The sequence below is a fragment of the Microtus pennsylvanicus genome, chromosome 8, assembly GCF_037038515.1.
Source record: "Microtus pennsylvanicus isolate mMicPen1 chromosome 8, mMicPen1.hap1, whole genome shotgun sequence".
Classification (NCBI taxonomy): Eukaryota; Metazoa; Chordata; class Mammalia; order Rodentia; family Cricetidae; genus Microtus; species Microtus pennsylvanicus.
In genome coordinates this window covers 2,402,239-2,420,190 of record NC_134586.1, presented here as the reverse complement: position 1 = coordinate 2,420,190, position 17,952 = coordinate 2,402,239, and the positions used below count along the sequence as shown (strand labels likewise).

The 17,952-nt window shown below is 46.8% G+C and overlaps 1 protein-coding gene across 3 annotated transcripts in view; it reads left to right on the top strand.

Annotated features, from left to right (window-relative positions):
* The window catches only part of Ccdc91 (coiled-coil domain containing 91), a 180,608-nt gene that overhangs the window by 126,240 nt on the left and 36,416 nt on the right, over nucleotides 1–17,952 (top strand). For all 3 annotated transcript variants that reach the window (XM_075982235.1, XM_075982236.1, XM_075982237.1), the window contains 3 exons: nucleotides 5,450–5,542; nucleotides 5,792–5,860; nucleotides 7,428–7,604. In XM_075982235.1, coding sequence (XP_075838350.1) covers nucleotides 5,450–5,542; nucleotides 5,792–5,860; nucleotides 7,428–7,604 — 339 coding nt within the window. The remainder of the gene's footprint in view (nucleotides 1–5,449; nucleotides 5,543–5,791; nucleotides 5,861–7,427; nucleotides 7,605–17,952) is intronic.

The window sequence follows — 17,952 nt, the reverse complement described above, 5'->3', positions numbered from 1 at the left end:
CATTGCTTGACATAGGTGCGGTCATGTCGAGGGCTCCAGCGTCTCAGACCTTTGGGGCTGGCAAAGACTTCTGGTCTGCGTGTAAATGTTGACTAGTGTGTGCAGAGATAGTACCTGTGGTTCCCCGCTAGATAATGCAGTGTGCAGAGATAGTACCTGCGGTTCCCTCCTGGATGGTGCATTGTGTAGAGATAGTACCTGCGGTTCCCTGCTAGATGTTGCAGCCTGAAACCACCCCATACTGAGATCTCCCAGGAGAGGCCAGCCCCTCCCTGTGCTGCTTATAAATAAATGTGGAGTTGTGACGTGGGTGCTATTCCATCAGCTTGACACAGCCCACCCAACCCCAGCTTTCCTATGTCATCTCTGTGTCTCTTCTTTCTACCTGTTACATTGCCCCCATCAGGTTTCCAGGATCAAGCTGTGCAGGTTGTGCCAAAGTCCTGAAGGAGTTCACAGCCTAGAACTGAACTGTTATTTCTAGCTCCCCTCGTGTGTGTGTGTGTGTGTGTGTGTGTGTGTGTATGTATGTATGTATGTATGTATGCATGTATGTATGCATGTATATATGTGTGTATATGTATGTGGTGTGTGTGTACATTCTACAGAATTTTCTATGTTGTGTGCAGATGTGTTTGTGTATACATGCGTATTTTAGAAAGAAAACTCAGAATCATGAGATGAAGCTGGTGAGGTGACCAACCTGCCAGGAAAAGTGTATGGGGCATGATTATTGTCATACTTCTACTCCTATGTTGGGTACTTACATGTGTTTGTGAACACGCTTACCCTGTCGCAAATCCTCCCCACCCCAAAAGAACAACCACCCCCAATAATATCTTTAAAATATGGATAGGATGTTTTTGGGTCTTCGTTCATAACTGGCTCATAATAATGTCTGTGAATACATACGTGCATGCATCCCGTATGTGCAACACTGAGTTCTGACGTGTCCTCACTCCTTCCTCTTACTGACAGCTCATGGTAGCTCAGATAGTGTGTGTTTCTCAGCTGCTGTTCATGATATGCGTCTGTTAGTCCAGTCCCCTGCAGCCAGATTGTGTCAGAGACCAACGTCTCACAGCCTGGTCAATCTTGGGAGAGAGTGCTGGGTTGGTGAGTAATTATGTAAAACCGTGCTACAGTAAGGAGGTTTTTAGTCATCCTCCCGCCTGGTCCTCTCTGTCTTCTACTCTCACAGAGCTGTGTTGTCAGCACATCCACAGTCGACCTGTGCTCCAGCTGTCACGGTTCCATGGTGGTCCCCCTCACCCCCACCCCACGCGCACCTCGGGAGCATCAGTAGAGGCGGCTCTGTGTCAGATGTTTTGAAGTTTGCTTTAGTATCTCACTTCTGCGGCAGGATGAATCCCTGCTGGGCAGTGGATACCTGAGCTGCTCTTTTCTTTTCACTGATCGGGTTTTGTTCTCGTGACTGTTTCTAGGTCACAGAAACTGCAGGGTTCCCATGTTGTAATAGGAGTGGCAGGGCTGCGTCCCCAGCACCCCGGCCGCCTGCTAGCTTATACCTCGAAATAATTACATGGACACTGTATTCTTTTAAACACTGCTTGGCCCATTAACTCTAGCCCTTACAGGCTAATTCTCATATCCCGATCAACCCATCTCTAATAATCTGTGTAGCATCAGTCTTACCAGGAATGATTCTAGCCTACGTCTATCCTGGGTCGGAGCTTCATTGCGTGTGCCTCAGAGAGCAGAGCTCTCACATCTGCCCGGGAAAGGGGAGCATGGCGTCTCTCTGAGCTCACTTCCTCTTCCTCCCAGCATTCTGTTCTGTTTACTCCTCCCACCTATGTTTTAACCTATCAGGGCCAAGCAGTTTCTTTATTGCTTAACCAATGAAATCAACAGATTGATATGACACTCCCACATCATTCCCATCTGCTGGTGCTCCCCCTCGTCACAGCTTCCTACACAGTCTGCTTTCCCAGTGCCAGCACCTTTGTTATGGCCCATGAACCATCCCCCTGCCACACAAAGTGCACAGCTCCCCTCAGAGTTTATTCTCAAAAGCGCACATCACAGAGTGTTCATAGATGTGTAAGGGCCTGAATCCAGCCCTGCCCACCCCTGAGGCACCTCTTCTAGTCTTCCGATCGAACACACCTCCCTACCACTGCTGTGTATTTTTCATAAAGCCCTTGGTTTAAACGCTCCAGGATTTGTTTACCTGTTCTACACCCACGGCATTTTAGATACTTGTAAATTTTAGCGATCTTGTATATTTGTGTCCAGATCTTTGTGTGGACCTGAGTTTTCATCTCCCTAAGGTCAGCCCCGGGAAGCTTGATTGACAGGCTCATGAGGGGGCCATTTTTAGCTTTGGAAGGTGTGCCACACACTGCCACAGTGCTTGCACTGTTTTGCACACTTGTCTGCCTTTAGAGCCTCCATTTCTCTACTGATTTAAAAAGTCTTGTTCTAGCTGGCTTAGGGATATTGCTATGTAAGACATGAAAGTGGGGGTTTGTAAGATGAGCGTGAGAAATGAGGCCCAGTTGCCAGTTGGTTTCTGATGATGCCTTCTGGAGTTAGAATCAAGCTCTTCATGCCCCTCAAGGACAGCTCCAGCTGAATGCTGCAAAGTTCCCTGTGGAGTAAAACCTTGACAGGGGGGGTCCGTCCCTCCCACCTCCCCCACTGCCATAGGGGAAGGGAATGTCTTCCAAAGTGCATGTTACAATTTAGTTCTTAGCAAGGCAGTGCTGAGAACAGGGCCTGGGGCAGCCGGCTGGGCTTTCGTGCCTCAGTTCAGCCCTCAGTGAGAACACAGCCTTGAAGGCATCACTGTGAGACCAGGCTGGCTGCTCCCTCTACAGACTAAGGAGTATGACGGTGTTTGTCACAATCACAAACAGGATACTGCTAAGACACAAGATACTTGCTGTTGGGCTTGGTGCATAGAGGAGTCATTTCTCAAGCTCTCCTGCCTTGAGAGTTTAGGTGACTGGAAAGGGGTGAGGTGAGTTTTCAAGAGCTGTTTCACTTAGAAGTTGTTGAGACAGAAAATGCTTAAACTCTGAAGTGTGTCAAACCCTTTGATTTTAATGAAACACCTGTCTTGGGATGGAAGCCTGCTGCGGAAGTGCCATCTGGCCTCTACGCTGCTGGTCTCCTGGTACGCACCTATTTCTTCACTCTGGAAAGTCGAAAAGCCTGTTTAAATCGGAGCCATGTGTTCACCGATGCGCTCCTGCGCCTGCTGTGAACGTGACTGTTGGTGGAAGTAAATCTGCTAGTGGAGGCATAGTATTATTCAGGATAGAAACACGATGTCCGTGGCTTTGTGAAAACCTCTAGACGAAACCTCTGTTGATCTTCTCTAAGGCTTTCCCAGCACTTAAAGTGTTGGCCCATAAATGACTGTATCTCATATTCTAGTGAAATGCTTATTAAGTTACCATGTGCTTCCGTTCACATCACATGGAAACATGCTTGTGAGCACACACTTAGAATTTCCTCTGGATTATTCGGTGTGCGCAGGATCAGAGACGGTTGTACAGTATATGTACCACCCCACCCCAGACACAGAGGAACAGTAGGAGGTTGCAGGTGTTGTGAAGAAAACTGTAGGCCACGCGCACCATGGTGGCTTACATCACGTGTGCCCGGAATGTCTTGGGATCGGCATTCACATTCCAAGGAAGAAGAGGGTGTTCGTTGGTTCGTTTGTTTTCCACGTATTCAGGATTGGGTGAAAACCACAGGACCTCTGTGTCTCCAGGGATCCTTTTCCCTTGGGATGAGTTTTCAGGGAGGGGAGGCATTCTGTTCCAGGTGCCTTTCCTGTTGGTTATCTTTCTTTCTTTTTTTTTTTTTTTTGGTTTTTCGAGACAGGGTTTCTCTGTGGCTTTGGAGCCTGTCCTGGCACTAGCTCTTGTAGACCAGGCTGGTCTCAAACTCACAGAGATCCGCCTGCCTCTGCCTCCCAAGTGCTGGGATTAAAGGCGTGCGCCACCACCGCCCGGCTGGTTATCTTTCAAAAGGTTGCTTTTGACACCCTTGCACCCAGCTTCTACTCTGTAAGTTAGAACTTATTTCTCAAATTGCATCATTTTATAGCTCTTTTATTTTTATATTTTCATGTAAAATACATATAAATGTTTTATTAGATTTGCATTGCAGTTTAAAAAAGCTATATAGTATCTTAAATAAGCAAAATGTAACAAACCCCTCTTGGATGGGATTTGCTGGGATAGTTGCAGTTAATTTTCATAACGTCTTTTATAGGGCTGTAAAGCCAAGTCTTGTTAACCAGAGCAATTGCGGAAAGTCATCCACATCACCCATTCCAGTGAGAAGCAATAGAGTCAGTCCTTAACCACGCTGCTGGGTCTGTGGCGTTGCTTGCACAGCCCCCTGCCTGCGCTGCAGACAGAAATCCTGGGCCTGCACAGCCCTGGGCCTGAACTGCAGACAGACATCCTGGGCCTGCATAGCCCTTGGTCTCCACCTGTAGACAGACATCCTGGGCCTGCACAGCCCCGTGCCTACACTGCAGACAGACAGACATCCTGGGCCTGCACAGCCCCGTGTCTGCACTGCAGACAGACAGACACTCTGGGCCTACACAGCCCTGGGCCTGGCCTGCACAGCCCCATGCACTGCAGGCAGACATCCTGGGCTCACACAGCCCTGGGCCTGCACTGCAGACAGACATCCTGGGCCTGCACAGCCCCCTGCACTGCAGACAGACATCCTGGGCCTGCACAGCCCCATGCACTGCAGACAGAAATCCTGGGCCTGCACAGCCCTGGGCCTGAACTGCAGACAGACATCCTGGGCCTGCACAGCCCTCGGTCTCCACCTGTAGACAGACATCCTGGGCCTGCACAGCCCCGTGTCTGCACTGCAGACAGACAGACACTCTGGGCTCACACAGCCCTGGGCCTGGCCTGCACAGCCCCATGCACTGCAGACAGACATCCTGGGCCTGCACAGCCCCCTGCACTGCAGACAGGCATTCTGGGACACTGCTGTATTTCAAAGCTCTACTGATAACTGAGTTCAGCCTAGTTTTGAACATTACCTTGAGCCAGGTTGTAGAAATTTATAAGAGAAACAAAGATGTGTTTTTAAGACCCTTTGTGACTGCTTTATCCACAGTAGAATGGGTAAACCCATTGTGTATTTATACGAAAGAATTCTACTTAGCTATGAAAATAAATCAGTTAGTGAGGTAGTACCCAGTGTTTTAAAGAGGGCTTTCTCCAAGTGGGCAGCATTTCATGTTCCAATTGATTGGTCAGTGTGACGTCATTTGTAAGCCAGAGCTTGAGCCATGTGCCTTGCTGAGCTTGAGAGTAACAGGATCTCTAGGATGAATGGAGGCTTGCCAGCTCTGGTTACCTGGGTACAGACGGTCTCTGTTCCTTCTAGATGATGGTCAGAGCCATAACAATACCTCAGGTGTCTTTCCTTGTAGCATCAGAGGCTCCTGGAAGTTCTGGACACTGAGAAGGAGCTGTTAAGGGAAAAAATCCAGGAAGCGTTGGCCCAGCAGTCACAGGAGCAGAAGGTAAGGCCTTGGGTGCCCAGAGCCATGGCGGGAGAGGCGTGGTGGCCTTGGGTGCCCACAGCCATGGCGGGAGAGGCACGGTGGCCTTTGGTACCCACAGTCACAGGGGGAGAGGTGTGGTGGCCTTGGGTGCCCACAGCCATGGCGGGAGAGGCGTGGTGGCCTTGGGTGCCCACAGCCATGGCAGGAGAGGTGTAGTTCTGCTGCCTTCCTTCGCTGGCATCCTCCCTGCTGTCTTCTGCTCTGTAGGAAACGCTGGGAAAGTGCCTGCAGGAGGAAATGCAGAGAAACAAAGAGACGCTGGAGTCAGCTGTGAAGGTAGGTGCGTCTGTGCATAGGCTGGCATTCCTCCCGTTGACAGAGGAACACGGTATAGAGCAATGCTTCATTACAGAAGAATGCCACCTTCTCTCCACTGTTCTTTGACTTTCTACATGACCCTTCATATTCCTGTTAATTCATATTCTATAACATGATGGCATTGAAAGACTTTGCAACGTAGATTATTAGTTACTTATTTTAAAATAGTTATGTTAGGACAGCGATATTTGCCTCTAGTACTGGATGGATGGATGAGAGAGGGAGAAACAGATATGCCTGTGATTTAGAAGTAGGTTTAGTAGCCATAGCAACAAATGTAATCTTACTTTGTTGAGGGTGGTGATCCTAAAACAATTATGATTTTTGTTTTTTTCTTTATGGGACCTACAGTTGGATAAAAAAAGTCTGATATATACCAACAAGGAAATGAGTAGTTAAATTAAAAGTTGTAAGTCCACATTAAAATGCTTTTAAGTAAGTCACCTTTGAAGTGAGCCTTCAGAAGTGGCTAGGCTTCTGAACTGAGTTGGAATTGAGTCCGTGGCTTAGGAAGATGTGTGGGGCTGTGGGGCTTAGGCGTGCCATGCTGGAAATGAGCATTAGCTTCTGGGAAATGGAGGCTGGACCCAGGAGAGCACGGGTAGAGAGACAGAAAATGGACAGAAAATAGCCCGAGAGCCAAGCAGACAAGTGTGGAAGTGGCTGTGGGGTGAATTCAGCACGGCTGCTAGAGGTGACTGAGGAGAGGGGGCCCAGGAAGAATGAAAGGTCAAGCTGTTTGCTGGCGTGGAGCCTGACGTTGGTGGTGAGAGTGGTGGCTGGGTGGACCTGATGCTAACCTGCGCGGAAACAAGCAAGTGTGCAGACTTCCCGAGAAGCAACGTAGTGAATCAGTGTTTGCCAAATACCAACAGTTTAGAAACCATGTTCAATTACAGGAGTCTTTGGGGGTACCGGAAAGGGTTGTGTTATAACAGACCATGAAAGACGTACTTCCGTTTACTGTATTTTCCTTATTGTAAATAACTTTTTACATGTACACTGGTGTTTTGCCTCCCCTGTATGTCTGTGTGAGGATGCTGGGCCCCCGGGAACTGGAGTTGTAGACAGTTGGGAGCTACCGTGTGGGAATAGAACCTGGATCCTAGAAGAGCAGCCAGTGCTCTAAATCACCGAGCCTTCTATCCAGCCCCCATAATTATCTTCTGAGCCTCCCTTTGGATGCCTGTTGCTTTAAACTAAGGCTTGATTTCTTTAAGGTAGAGAATGTCAGGGGATGTAGGGAAAATCTGTATCAGAATGATTGAATGTGCTTAATGTACATCAAACAGTGATGCTGGGACTGACTGTGCGTTCAGTGTTGATGTATATCAAACAGTGATGCTGGGACTGTGTGCAGTGTTGATGGACATCAGAACAGTGATGCTGGGACTGACTGTGTGCGTTCAGTGTCGATGTCATCAGAACAGTGATGCTGGGACTGACTATGTGCGTTAAGTGTCGTATCTGGAGCTTGAACTCATTAACAGGTCTGTTTTGACCCTTCCTCCCCCCCTTTCTTAAGCTTGAGAAAGAAGCGATGAAAGATGTCATCACCAAAGCAGTGGAAGAGGAAAGGAAAAATCTGGAAAAAGTTCATGCTGAAGAGCGGGAAATGTGGAAAACAGAACATGCAAGAGATCAAGAAAAGGTAGCAGAGGCCATCCGGGCGGCTGTGCAGGAGCAGCGGACACTGAGTCAGGTAAGTCACCCAGCAGTGGAGCTTCTGAGGGTCCCAGTCCAGGTGAGGGTCCACAGGTATTGTATGTTTATCACACTTTTCTGTTTTGACCTTTTTTTTTTTAATAATCTATGCTTTTTTACCTTCCTGGTATTAAAAAATCCTACAACATATTTTATGGTTTGCTCAGAATCCGTGTTTTTATTTTATTGTTGTAGCTGTATTAGGCCCCCCACGGAAGCTCAGAATCCGTGTTTTTATTTTATTGTTGTAGCTGTATTAGGCACCCCACGGAAGATCAGAATCCGTGTTTTTATTTTATTGTTGTAGCTGTATTAGGCACCCCACGGAAGATCAGAATCCGTGTTTTTATTTTATTGTTGTAGCTGTATTAGGCCCCTCACATCCATTCACTCTCTCATTCATCCTTTCCCACCTTTCATGTGATACATAATGTGCGTGCATGCAGGAAATGATGTAGTTTGATTCCAATAAATTAGTCTGACTTATATGCCTCTGTGCCTCTAGTTGGCAGCAGTAACTGACACAACCTCACAGGTATCCCATGGTCCCTTGAGAGGAGATGTGCAGTGACCCGGGCATGTTCTCCACACAGAGTAGCTTTTGCCCACTGACCCTCCCAGGCTTCATTTCCACAGTTGAACCTGCATCTTCTGTTTTACAGTGGTTGAGACTTTGTGTGGGCAGAGGTACTTAATAAAAGACATATGCATAGCTAAAAAGACAAAGGCAGCCTTCATGGAAACCTGTTTTCTCTGCTGTATGTCTGTCTTATATACGGTATAGCATAATATGTCATAGTCTTTGAAATTTGTCTCCTAAACATCTGGGCATGGTGGTGCCCACCTGTAATCGTAGCTGGGGAAATAGAAGCAGGAAGATAGCGGTTGATCTCAGCAGTGGAGCAAATTCAAGGCCAGTCTGGACTTCATGGGACCTTGTACCAAACCAAGCAAAGCATTAACAGCACAAAATGTCTCCTGTGCACGTTGAGAATGTCATGAAGGATCTTAGAAATGTAAGGTTTTGCTACCACCTGTGTGAGTGTGAACTTCTTTGGTTGCACACAGCAGGGAACACTGGGCAAAAGTGGCTGTAGCAGGAGCTGTGTGAGTGACCTGGCCTATCAGGTACAGTCAGAGTATTGTAGACAGCTCTCGTCCAAGGCTGACCTCAGTGTAGTCATACAACTGACGTTCCATTACTTAAATTCAATGCTCCTCCTCAAGGAAAATGGCTTTTGTGAAAAGCTCTGTGAAGCTCACATCTCTCTTTATTATTTAGTATAATTAAATAAGTAGCTACAACCAAACTTACTCTTTACTGTTGTCTTAATAAATAAAGTGACTTTCTGTTTCTCCCCAGTGTTGTTTTATTTTTTTAGCTACGGTAGTAGAAAAATAGTAACCCAGCCTTTTTAAAGGAGATGGATGGGAAACTGACAAAGGTGTCATGTCAAGTGTTTGGTGGTCATGTCAAGTGTTGATGGTCATGTCAGCTGTTTGTGGTCATGTCACGTGTTTGGTGGTCAGGTCAAGTGTTTGGCAGTCCCAACAAGTGTTTGGTCATCACGTCAAGTGTTGATGGTCAAGTGTTGATGGTCATGCCAAGTGTTGATGGTCATGCCAAGTGTTGATGGTCATGTCAAGTGTTGATGGTCAAGTCAAGTGTTCGGCGCTCAGGTCAAGGGTTTGACGGTCAAGTCAAGTGTTTGGCAGTCACAAGAAGTTTCTTGGTGGTCATGTCAAGTGTTTGGTGGTCATGTCAAGTGTTGATAGTCATGTCAGGTATTTGTGGTCATGTCAAGTGTTTGGCGATCAGGTCACATGTTCTGCAGTCAGGTCAAGTGTTCGGCGGTCAGGTCAAGTGTTTGGCAGTCACAAGAAGTTTCTTGGTGGTCAGGTCAAGTGTTTGGTGGTCATGCCAAGTGTTAATGGTCATGTTAAGTGTTTGGTGGTCATATCAAGTGTTGATGATCAGTTGGCATGGGGAAAACAAGTCTGTGCACAGGAAAGTGCTCCAGAGGAGAGCAGATAAGTATCTGGTTTGTCTGAAACAGAGCTGTTGTTTAAGACAAACAGACTGGGAGGACATCAGAGTAGGCACCAATCCAGAAATACCCGGTCCCTCCTGGGATTGATAGATACATAAAATGATCGTGTAACAGATTAGATAGACCAGGGGCCTCTACCCACCCACATTTGAGTCTGTATTCCCTGGAAGGGGGTCTAGGTAGTCTGAGAATTTATTAAAATTACACAAAACTGTGCATATGAGCAGATTTTTCTGCAAAGATAATTTATACTTTTATTAAATTCTCAAAAGAATTTTAATTAGGAAAGCTTTTTAAAATATTGCAGTTGGCTTCCCATTGCCTTCTGAACTTCATGTAAAATATATTCCAAATTGACCAAATACCTAAATTATAAATTTTATGGAATTAGACACATATTAACATTCTTTATAAGGAAGGCTAAGCAGGTTGTTAGGGTGATGGATTAAGTACCACCAAAATCAGCGTCATAAAAATAGGAAAATGTTAGCAAAAATTATCGAAGTCAGGTTTTTTTCCACATTCTTGTACCCATCCAAATGTTTATTCAAGAAAAATAATGGTTAAATATGACTAAGCTATCTTCCTGAGGTTCTAACCAGCCTCCTTACCATTTCCATCTCCTCAGTGTAGATTTGGACAGGGCATTAACTATGAAGCCCAGCCTGCAGGGCCCACTGACAAGGTGCCAGGTTTGCAGCCCCACAGAAGCCACACTCCTAAAGGATCGTTACTGTGACCAGCTCTGCAACTTCTTGGAAAACCCGCTCTCTGTTTTTATTGTTCAATGTAGCACTTCTATTGTTTCAACACAATATTTTTATTAATTCTTTGAGAATTTCATTCGTGAATCCAGCGTGTTTTGATCATATACCCACTCTCTCTCTAACTCCTGCCAGATCCACCCTACCCCTTGGAAGTTAGTCAGTGACAGAATGGTGACGGTCATCGCTCAGCTACAGAAATACCTGATGGGGTAAAATAGGGGCTGGAAAAAAAAACTTAAGAGGAAAAATCTAGGGGGAAAACTCATTTTCCATAAATGCCTTTGAAAAGCTCAGGCTTCTGGAAGGTCGCACACACCCCTAGAAGGGCCTGTGTAGCTGCTGACTGCTGTCTAAGATTCAGAAAGCGGAGAGTAAAGACGAAGATGCAGAGTTGTAATTACCATGTCCAGGTTCCCACAGCAAGGGAACCTTCTGGAAAAGGGTGGGAAATGTAGTGATTCAAAACAGTAAGGAATCTGCCTCTCCCCTTAGCAGAGTAATCATCTGAGGCCCTAGTGAGAAACTACTTGAGTAACTGCAGCTGCGTATGCAGGAGACTGCAGGCTTTGCATAATTAGGTGACTGACTTTGAATTAGGTGCATAATTTGCAGACTGAAAGGTTACTGCATGGGAGAACACCAAACAAGCAAACTGTATTTTAGCGGTCAGATGGCGGTAATAAATGTAGAGGAACAGAAGAGACCTGTTTCTGGGTCGCTGCGTTGTTTTATTTTAAATGTGCATTGTTTAGAAACAAAAACAATATTAAAAGAAATAGGAAAACTAATCCACAGATAGACAGAAAATCAGTCAGAAATATCCAATAATGGGATAATGTACTAAGACTTTACTCTGTGTTACAAAAAATTCAGATGTTTTCTTTTGCGTTCACAAACTCTTCTGCATCACGAGTGCCTGGGCTCCTCAAGAACCACATCTCTTTTGAAGGCTGCTCATGAGTTTTTAGGACGGTGGCTCTGTTCACCTGCTCCATGTGACTCTTCCTGCTCCTCCCGACAGCTGTCACCCAGATTACGTGTCCCCCACAGTTACTTCCTCTCACAGCCTGTGTTTGATTCATGTGTTTGCACAATTGACTGACCTGACTTATTTGAGAGCTTTGTCTATGACCTCTGCCCACTCCCATGTCTCCTAGGAGGTCCAAGCAGTGCCTAGCTCACCAGATATGTTCCAGAAAGCATCACACCTGAGAGAAGGCAGGAACTGAAGTCTCATACATTAGTCCCATACATTAGTGCACATCTGATCTCACACATCCAGTGTAGTCGTCAATGGTACCATTGGCTTCTTTTGATGGCATCAGATATCACATAGAGATTTCATGTGGAAATGTCCCTGTCTTCTACAGCACCCAGTCATTAGCACAGAAATGTCCTTAACGGTTTCCAGTGTCACCGAGTTTCTGCTGTCCACAGCTAGTTTCACACACAACTGTTTCATCAATTCTGCCTTAGCTCTTGCTGTTGTCTCTTATGAGTCACCAAGCTTTATATATTAGCCAGCTGTATTCTCTAAGTCTTTTTATGTGAATATATAGGCCTGGGATAACCAAGTCATGTCACCGTCCGTAGAGTGCTTTTGAGATATCCGTGCAGAATGTCCTGTGACTGCTGACCACACTCCCACCAGCACTGCACACACTTCCTGTCTCTCAACCCTTTACCTAAGACCTGTCTTCCTACAGTGCCTCCTGGCAGGGTGAGGTGGGTTCTCCTGTAACTCATCTTTCACGGACCTGGTGTCCATTTGTATGGATCCTGAATTCTCTGTCTGATTAGTTACCCATTTCCATTCATTAGAACTGATTTCAGATTTATTTTGTTCCTTTGTCTGGGACCTGGTTCCATGTTTATTTTTCATGTTTTGAGTTTATTTATGCATTAACAATACCAGTTACCTTCCCTATTCCTCCTCGATCATCAGCTTAATCAGAGATAAGCACAGCCTCTGAGACCCTCCTTATGACTCCTGTTGACTCTGTCTGACATGTGCGATCTCACCTCATTGCCTCTCCCTCCGCTCCCCCTCCAGTAGAGTAGAGACCACCCTCTCAGATAGCCCTGCAAAGGTGAAGCCATAATGCAGCTCTCCTGCTCCCATGAAGAAACCATGACGTTCTCTGACTGGGCAGAGATGGGATGACGCTAATGTAATGTTACCTGCTTCTTCAGGTCTCAGGGACAGCCTTTGTCATGCCTTGTCCTCGCTGACAGGTGAGAGGGAACCCAGTGCCATGAGCACTCCCAGGAGGACTGATGAGGGGTGTGCAGCCCACCCCCTTTCCTGTAGCAGAACCTTTGGGCAAAGGGGCTCACTGTGACTGTGTCCAGGCAGCTTTGTGGCTGGCTCCATGCTCTCCCTGAAAAGGAACTTGTGTGTGTGGCTTCTCGTGTGCATGTGTTGCTGTTGGCTCTCTGTGTTCATGGGAAGAGATCATCAGGGCTTCCTTTCCTCTCTTGCTGGCTTCATCTGATCTCATCATATCTTGATTCTTTTTTCTAGAACTCACAATATAAAGGGAAAAGTAAATTAATGAATTTAGTTGATGAAATAATTAAGAGAAATAAAATTATTATAGGTGTAAAATACCAGCTTAAATAGACATTTAGAAATGACACGCAGTGCCTGCCACTGGAGAATAGATGTTCCGGAAGCTCCTGCCTGTGACCTCCTTGTATTTAGAGTTTTATGTTGTTTTAGAGACAAGGGTCTCATACACAGAGCTGGAATCACACTCACCAAACAGCTGAGAATGCCCTCAACTCCTGATCCTCGCCTCCACCTCCTGAGTGCTGAGGTTCCAGGCATATCCGCCACACCTGGCATTATCCCAGATTTCTGAATAAATTTGTGGGCGTCACTTTATGAATTAGTTGCATCCCCCAGGGAAAACTAGTTGAAAAAAATCAATGAGTTATTATAAACTGCCCTGAAAATTTTCCCACGAACTAAATTAATTTTCCTAAGTGAGTTATGTGGCTAGGCCAGAAATATAATTTATAAATAGACTTCCCCTTGGTTTATTAGCGATAGGAATCTAAAGTCTTGCCCCTGCTTTCTGTTCCTACCCTGGAGCGCCGTAGCTGTGAGTCTTAGACGCATAACTAACATCCTTGTCATCCTTGGGAAAGTCCCTCCGACGGGAAGTGCTACAAACCTTGACAGGACATTATTGTATCGCACAACAAGGACAGTGATGGGCTCCGTGTTCTGGGGCCATTTGGGTAGCTTTGTTCTCCGGGGTTTCGTAGGCTGTTCTAGACAAAGAAGCCACTTTAAGGATGGCAGGGGCGGGGGGGGGGGGGGATGAAAGGCTTCCTGTGGAAGTAGACTTGTTAAGAGGAACTGCTTGTGGTTGCCATGACATCCGCAGTGACCATCACAGCCCTGGCTCCCTCACCTCCAGTGAGTGGCAGGCCCTTTTCTAGTTAGTTGCTAATGTGGCCGAGTTGACTTTGACTTTACTATGTACTTGCTAGTTAGCTACATCATGAGGCAGGTGCTGCTATTACCCCCGTGTGTGCTGCTTTCATAGGTTCGTGCGTGAGGCAGCTGGAGATAAGCCTGGGGTGTCCTCCATGAGGCTCACCATTCTGTTTCTTTGTCATCCCCCCCCCAGCACACACCCCTTCAAGATGGACTCTTTCCTGTTATCTGGGCTTTCTCCTTAGGCCTAGAGAGGCTGTAAAGGGAGCCCCCGAGATGCCGCTGTCTCTGCTTCCCACATGCTGGGATTACCAGCATATGTTATGCTCAGATGTTTACCTGGGTTCTGCAGGTTGACCCTCGGTAAACCTTAGGTCCTCAGCCTTAGCAAGCATTTTACTGGCTGAGCCATCCTCTCCAGCACACCGTGCCAATACCGCTATGAAGATGCAGGTTCTGTAGCTCACCACAGTGGATGTCTGACCTTGTCAGGGCCAGGCTGTCTATCTCCAGAGGCATTGAAGGTTGCCACAGTGCCTCCACCCACCCCACAGTTCCCCACCCCAAGGTTCTCATCTTAGTATAAATACAGATTTGTCTTAGATAGGAATAGATAATTAGATAAGAAAACCCATAGGTAGGCATTATTCTTCTGCTATTCATTTATTCTGACCACACGTTGTCACTTCTGGAGAAGGTTTTGCTACACAGAGTTGAGAAGGAGCCATAGTAAACAAGCTAAGTGTCTGTAGCGCGGTGAGCTGCGAGAGAGAGAAAAGCACCACACCTGTGTGTTTGGCAGCTGCTGGGGGGAGTTCCTCGGATACAGGAAGGAAACTAGAGTTGGGGAATTACTAGGCAGGACATGTGGTGCCACTCACATGGCGTCCTGGGGAGAGGGCATGTTGTGGTGGGAGGTACCCAGTGGTTGCGGGGCCTTGGGAACGTCTGTCTGCTGATGACAAGTGTGATGAACTGAATTGTGGTAGTGGTTTCATTTGGCCAAACCTATCAATCATCAGAGCCATTTCTTAGTAAATGGTGGCTTTTAGGAACAAATTCCTATTACATTAAAGTTTTGAGAAAGTGTCAATTTTTGTTGGAATTTAAAAAGTGTTTTCTATTAAATATCTAATGCCTGTCGCTAACCTGTTGATAAGCCTAGAGAAGAGATGGTGGAGCTGGAGACACAGGCCTATTACATCCTGCTACAGAGACGCCCGCACGCCCATGCCCATTGACTGTAACGAGCCCAAGGTAGTGGCTTAGCCCTGTGTCTGTCCTTCAGCAGATGGTGGGCAACGGAAGTGCATATAAACACAGTGGACTTTTACTCAGCTATACGATGAAGTTTGAAGGAAAACAGATGGATCTGGAAAGTAATAAATGAGGAAATCCAAACTCAGGGAGAAAAACAGACAAGCAACCTGCCGCCTTCTCCCTCACGTCTGGATCATAATGTGTGTTTGCATGTGTGTGAGCAGGGGGAAGTGGGGTTAAAACCTAAAGATCATTATGTGTGCTTGCATGTATGTGAGCAGGGGGAAGTGGGGTTGAAACCTAAAGATCATTATGTGTGCTTGCATGTATGTGAGCAGGGGGAAGTGGGGTTAAAACCTAAAGATCATTATGTGTGCTTGCATGTGTGTGAGCAGGAGGAAGTGGGGTTGAAACCTAAAGATTATTATGTGTGCTTGCATGTGTGTGAGCAGGAGGAAGTGGGGTTGAAACCTAAGGATCATTATGTGTGTTTGCATGTATGTGAGCAGGAAGAAGTGGGGTTGAAACCTGAAGAGCATAGTAGAAGCCACATGTGGGTGAAAGATGCTGAGGGTCAGGGAACGGGCAGAAATGACATGGCGGGGGCATGGGAAGGACACATAGAGGGAGAAGGGACAAGGAAACAAAACAGGTTCTGCTTGGGGTGACGAGGCGGCACCTTTGAGATGTTAGTATCTTTGACTCCAGTTTACACTTTGTATGCTAATTTTAAAATTCTCGGAAAAGAAACTGGTATGAGGTTGGGCGCCTTGTTAGTGTTTGGAACGGATAAGACACGGGTGCTGTTTAAAGCATGGATACTTTCTGGACAGGGCCCTGGCATCAATTTAATGGACTGTGGCCATCTCCTAACTATAAATAACAGGGTTTGCTTCCACTTGACTGTGATAGTGGAGGTGATTCTACACACACACTTAAGCTTCACAAGGGATAACGACGTCACCCACGTTTGGGTGCTCGGAGTTTCTTCTGTGCACAGCTGAGCAACAGAGGCCAGTATTGCTCCTGGCAACTCCCTTAGCAGTACCAGGCAGTGTTTGGGCCCCAGAGGGTGGCCCAGATGCTGTGTAGCTCAGCCATTTAGATAAACACAGAGACGCAAATGAGCCGTGTTAATAGACACGAACATCTTCTCTTGGCTGTTGAGTGCAGACACAAGGGTAGAACATGAGAGAATGGGCCTCGTGTGTGAAAGCTCGAGGGCCAGGGCCACCCCTGAGCAAGGGACTGCAAGGAGCCCCTGAGCTCATCCAGGCACGGATGCACATGGGCGGGAAACATGCCCACCAGTCCTTAGACCTCACCTGAGGGTGGTTTCCGTTTGGCCTTCTTCCTAAGTGAAGACACATGTTGTTACAGAGGGTACCATTCAACAATACTAAGGGAAGCTCTGTACCCAGGTGTATTTCACATTGAGTTAATCTGAGGTCCTTCAAAGAGGGGGAGTCCATTTGTGGCTGACTGCAGGCACAGATGGCAGGGTTCATTAGCGTGACTGTTGTGGCAGAGGACTTGCAAGGGACCCCGTCTGATGCTGCAGTGTTCATCATGGCCACAGGTGCTATAATCAGGGCTTAAATTTTCTTAAAGAAACTGAGCATTGCCCTCTCACCCTTCTTGAAGGAAGTGGCATTTCTGTCCAAGCTTTCCAGCCCAGACTCTTTTCCAACCCCAAACCCGTTCTCTACCGATATGTTGGGTTTGGATTCAGTCATTTTGCAGTTTTTACTGAATTATTTGATAGGTACCTCATTTGTAATGGGCAGAGTTTAGTGACATTCTTAATTGTTAAGAATATAGAATCCAGAAGGAAAGATTGGCTAGGGTCCCAGCTTGCCTTCTCTGCCCCAGTCTTTCCCCTCCTGTGTGGCTGCTACCCATTGCTTTAATGAAAAAGCTCTATTTCCTTATGCATGCAGAGGGCTAGGATTTTCCAAGAGTGTCCCTCTGTCACCCTCATTCCCATGCCTCTTAAATCTCCAGAACTTTCCCATTGTGCCTGGAAAGTATTCCATTGGAAATGAAAAGGCTTAGCCTAATATGAGGGTGTCTATCTGTAGTCCTGTGGCGTGGTGTGTGGGTGAATACCTGTAGTCCTGTAATGTGGTGTGTGGGTGTCTACCTGTAGTCCTGTAATGTGGTGTGTGGATGTCTACCTGTAGCCCTGTAGTGTGGTCTGTGGGTGTCTACCTGTAGCCCTGTAATGTGGTCTGTGGGTGTCTACCTGTAGTCCTGTGGCGTGGAGTGTGGGTGTCTACCTCTAGCCCTGTAGCGTGGAGTGTGGGTGTCTACCTGTAGTCCTGTGGCGTGGTGTGTGGATGTCTACCTGTAGCCCTGTAGTGTGGTCTGTGGGTGTCTACCTGTAGCCCTGTAATGTGGTGTGTGGGTGAATACCTGTAGTCCTGTAATGTGATGTGTGGGTGTCTACCTGTAGCCCTGTAACGTGGTGTGTGGGTGTCTACCTGTAGTCCTATAGCGTGGTATGGGGGTGACTACTTGTAGTCCTATAGCGTGATGTGTGGGTGCACACCTGTAGTCCTATAGCCTGACATAGGGGTGTCCACTGTAGTCTTATACCCTGCTATGGGGATGCACACCTGTCACAGCACATGGGAGGTAGAAACATGCGGTCAGGAGTTGACAGTCATTCTCTAGGCCAGTGGTTCTCAACGTGTGGGTCGCCACCGCCATCACAGGGATTGCTTATCTGATGTTTACGTTACGATTCATAACAGCAACAAAATTACAGTTACGGAGTAGCAATAAAGATAATTTTATTATTGGGGTGACAGCAACATG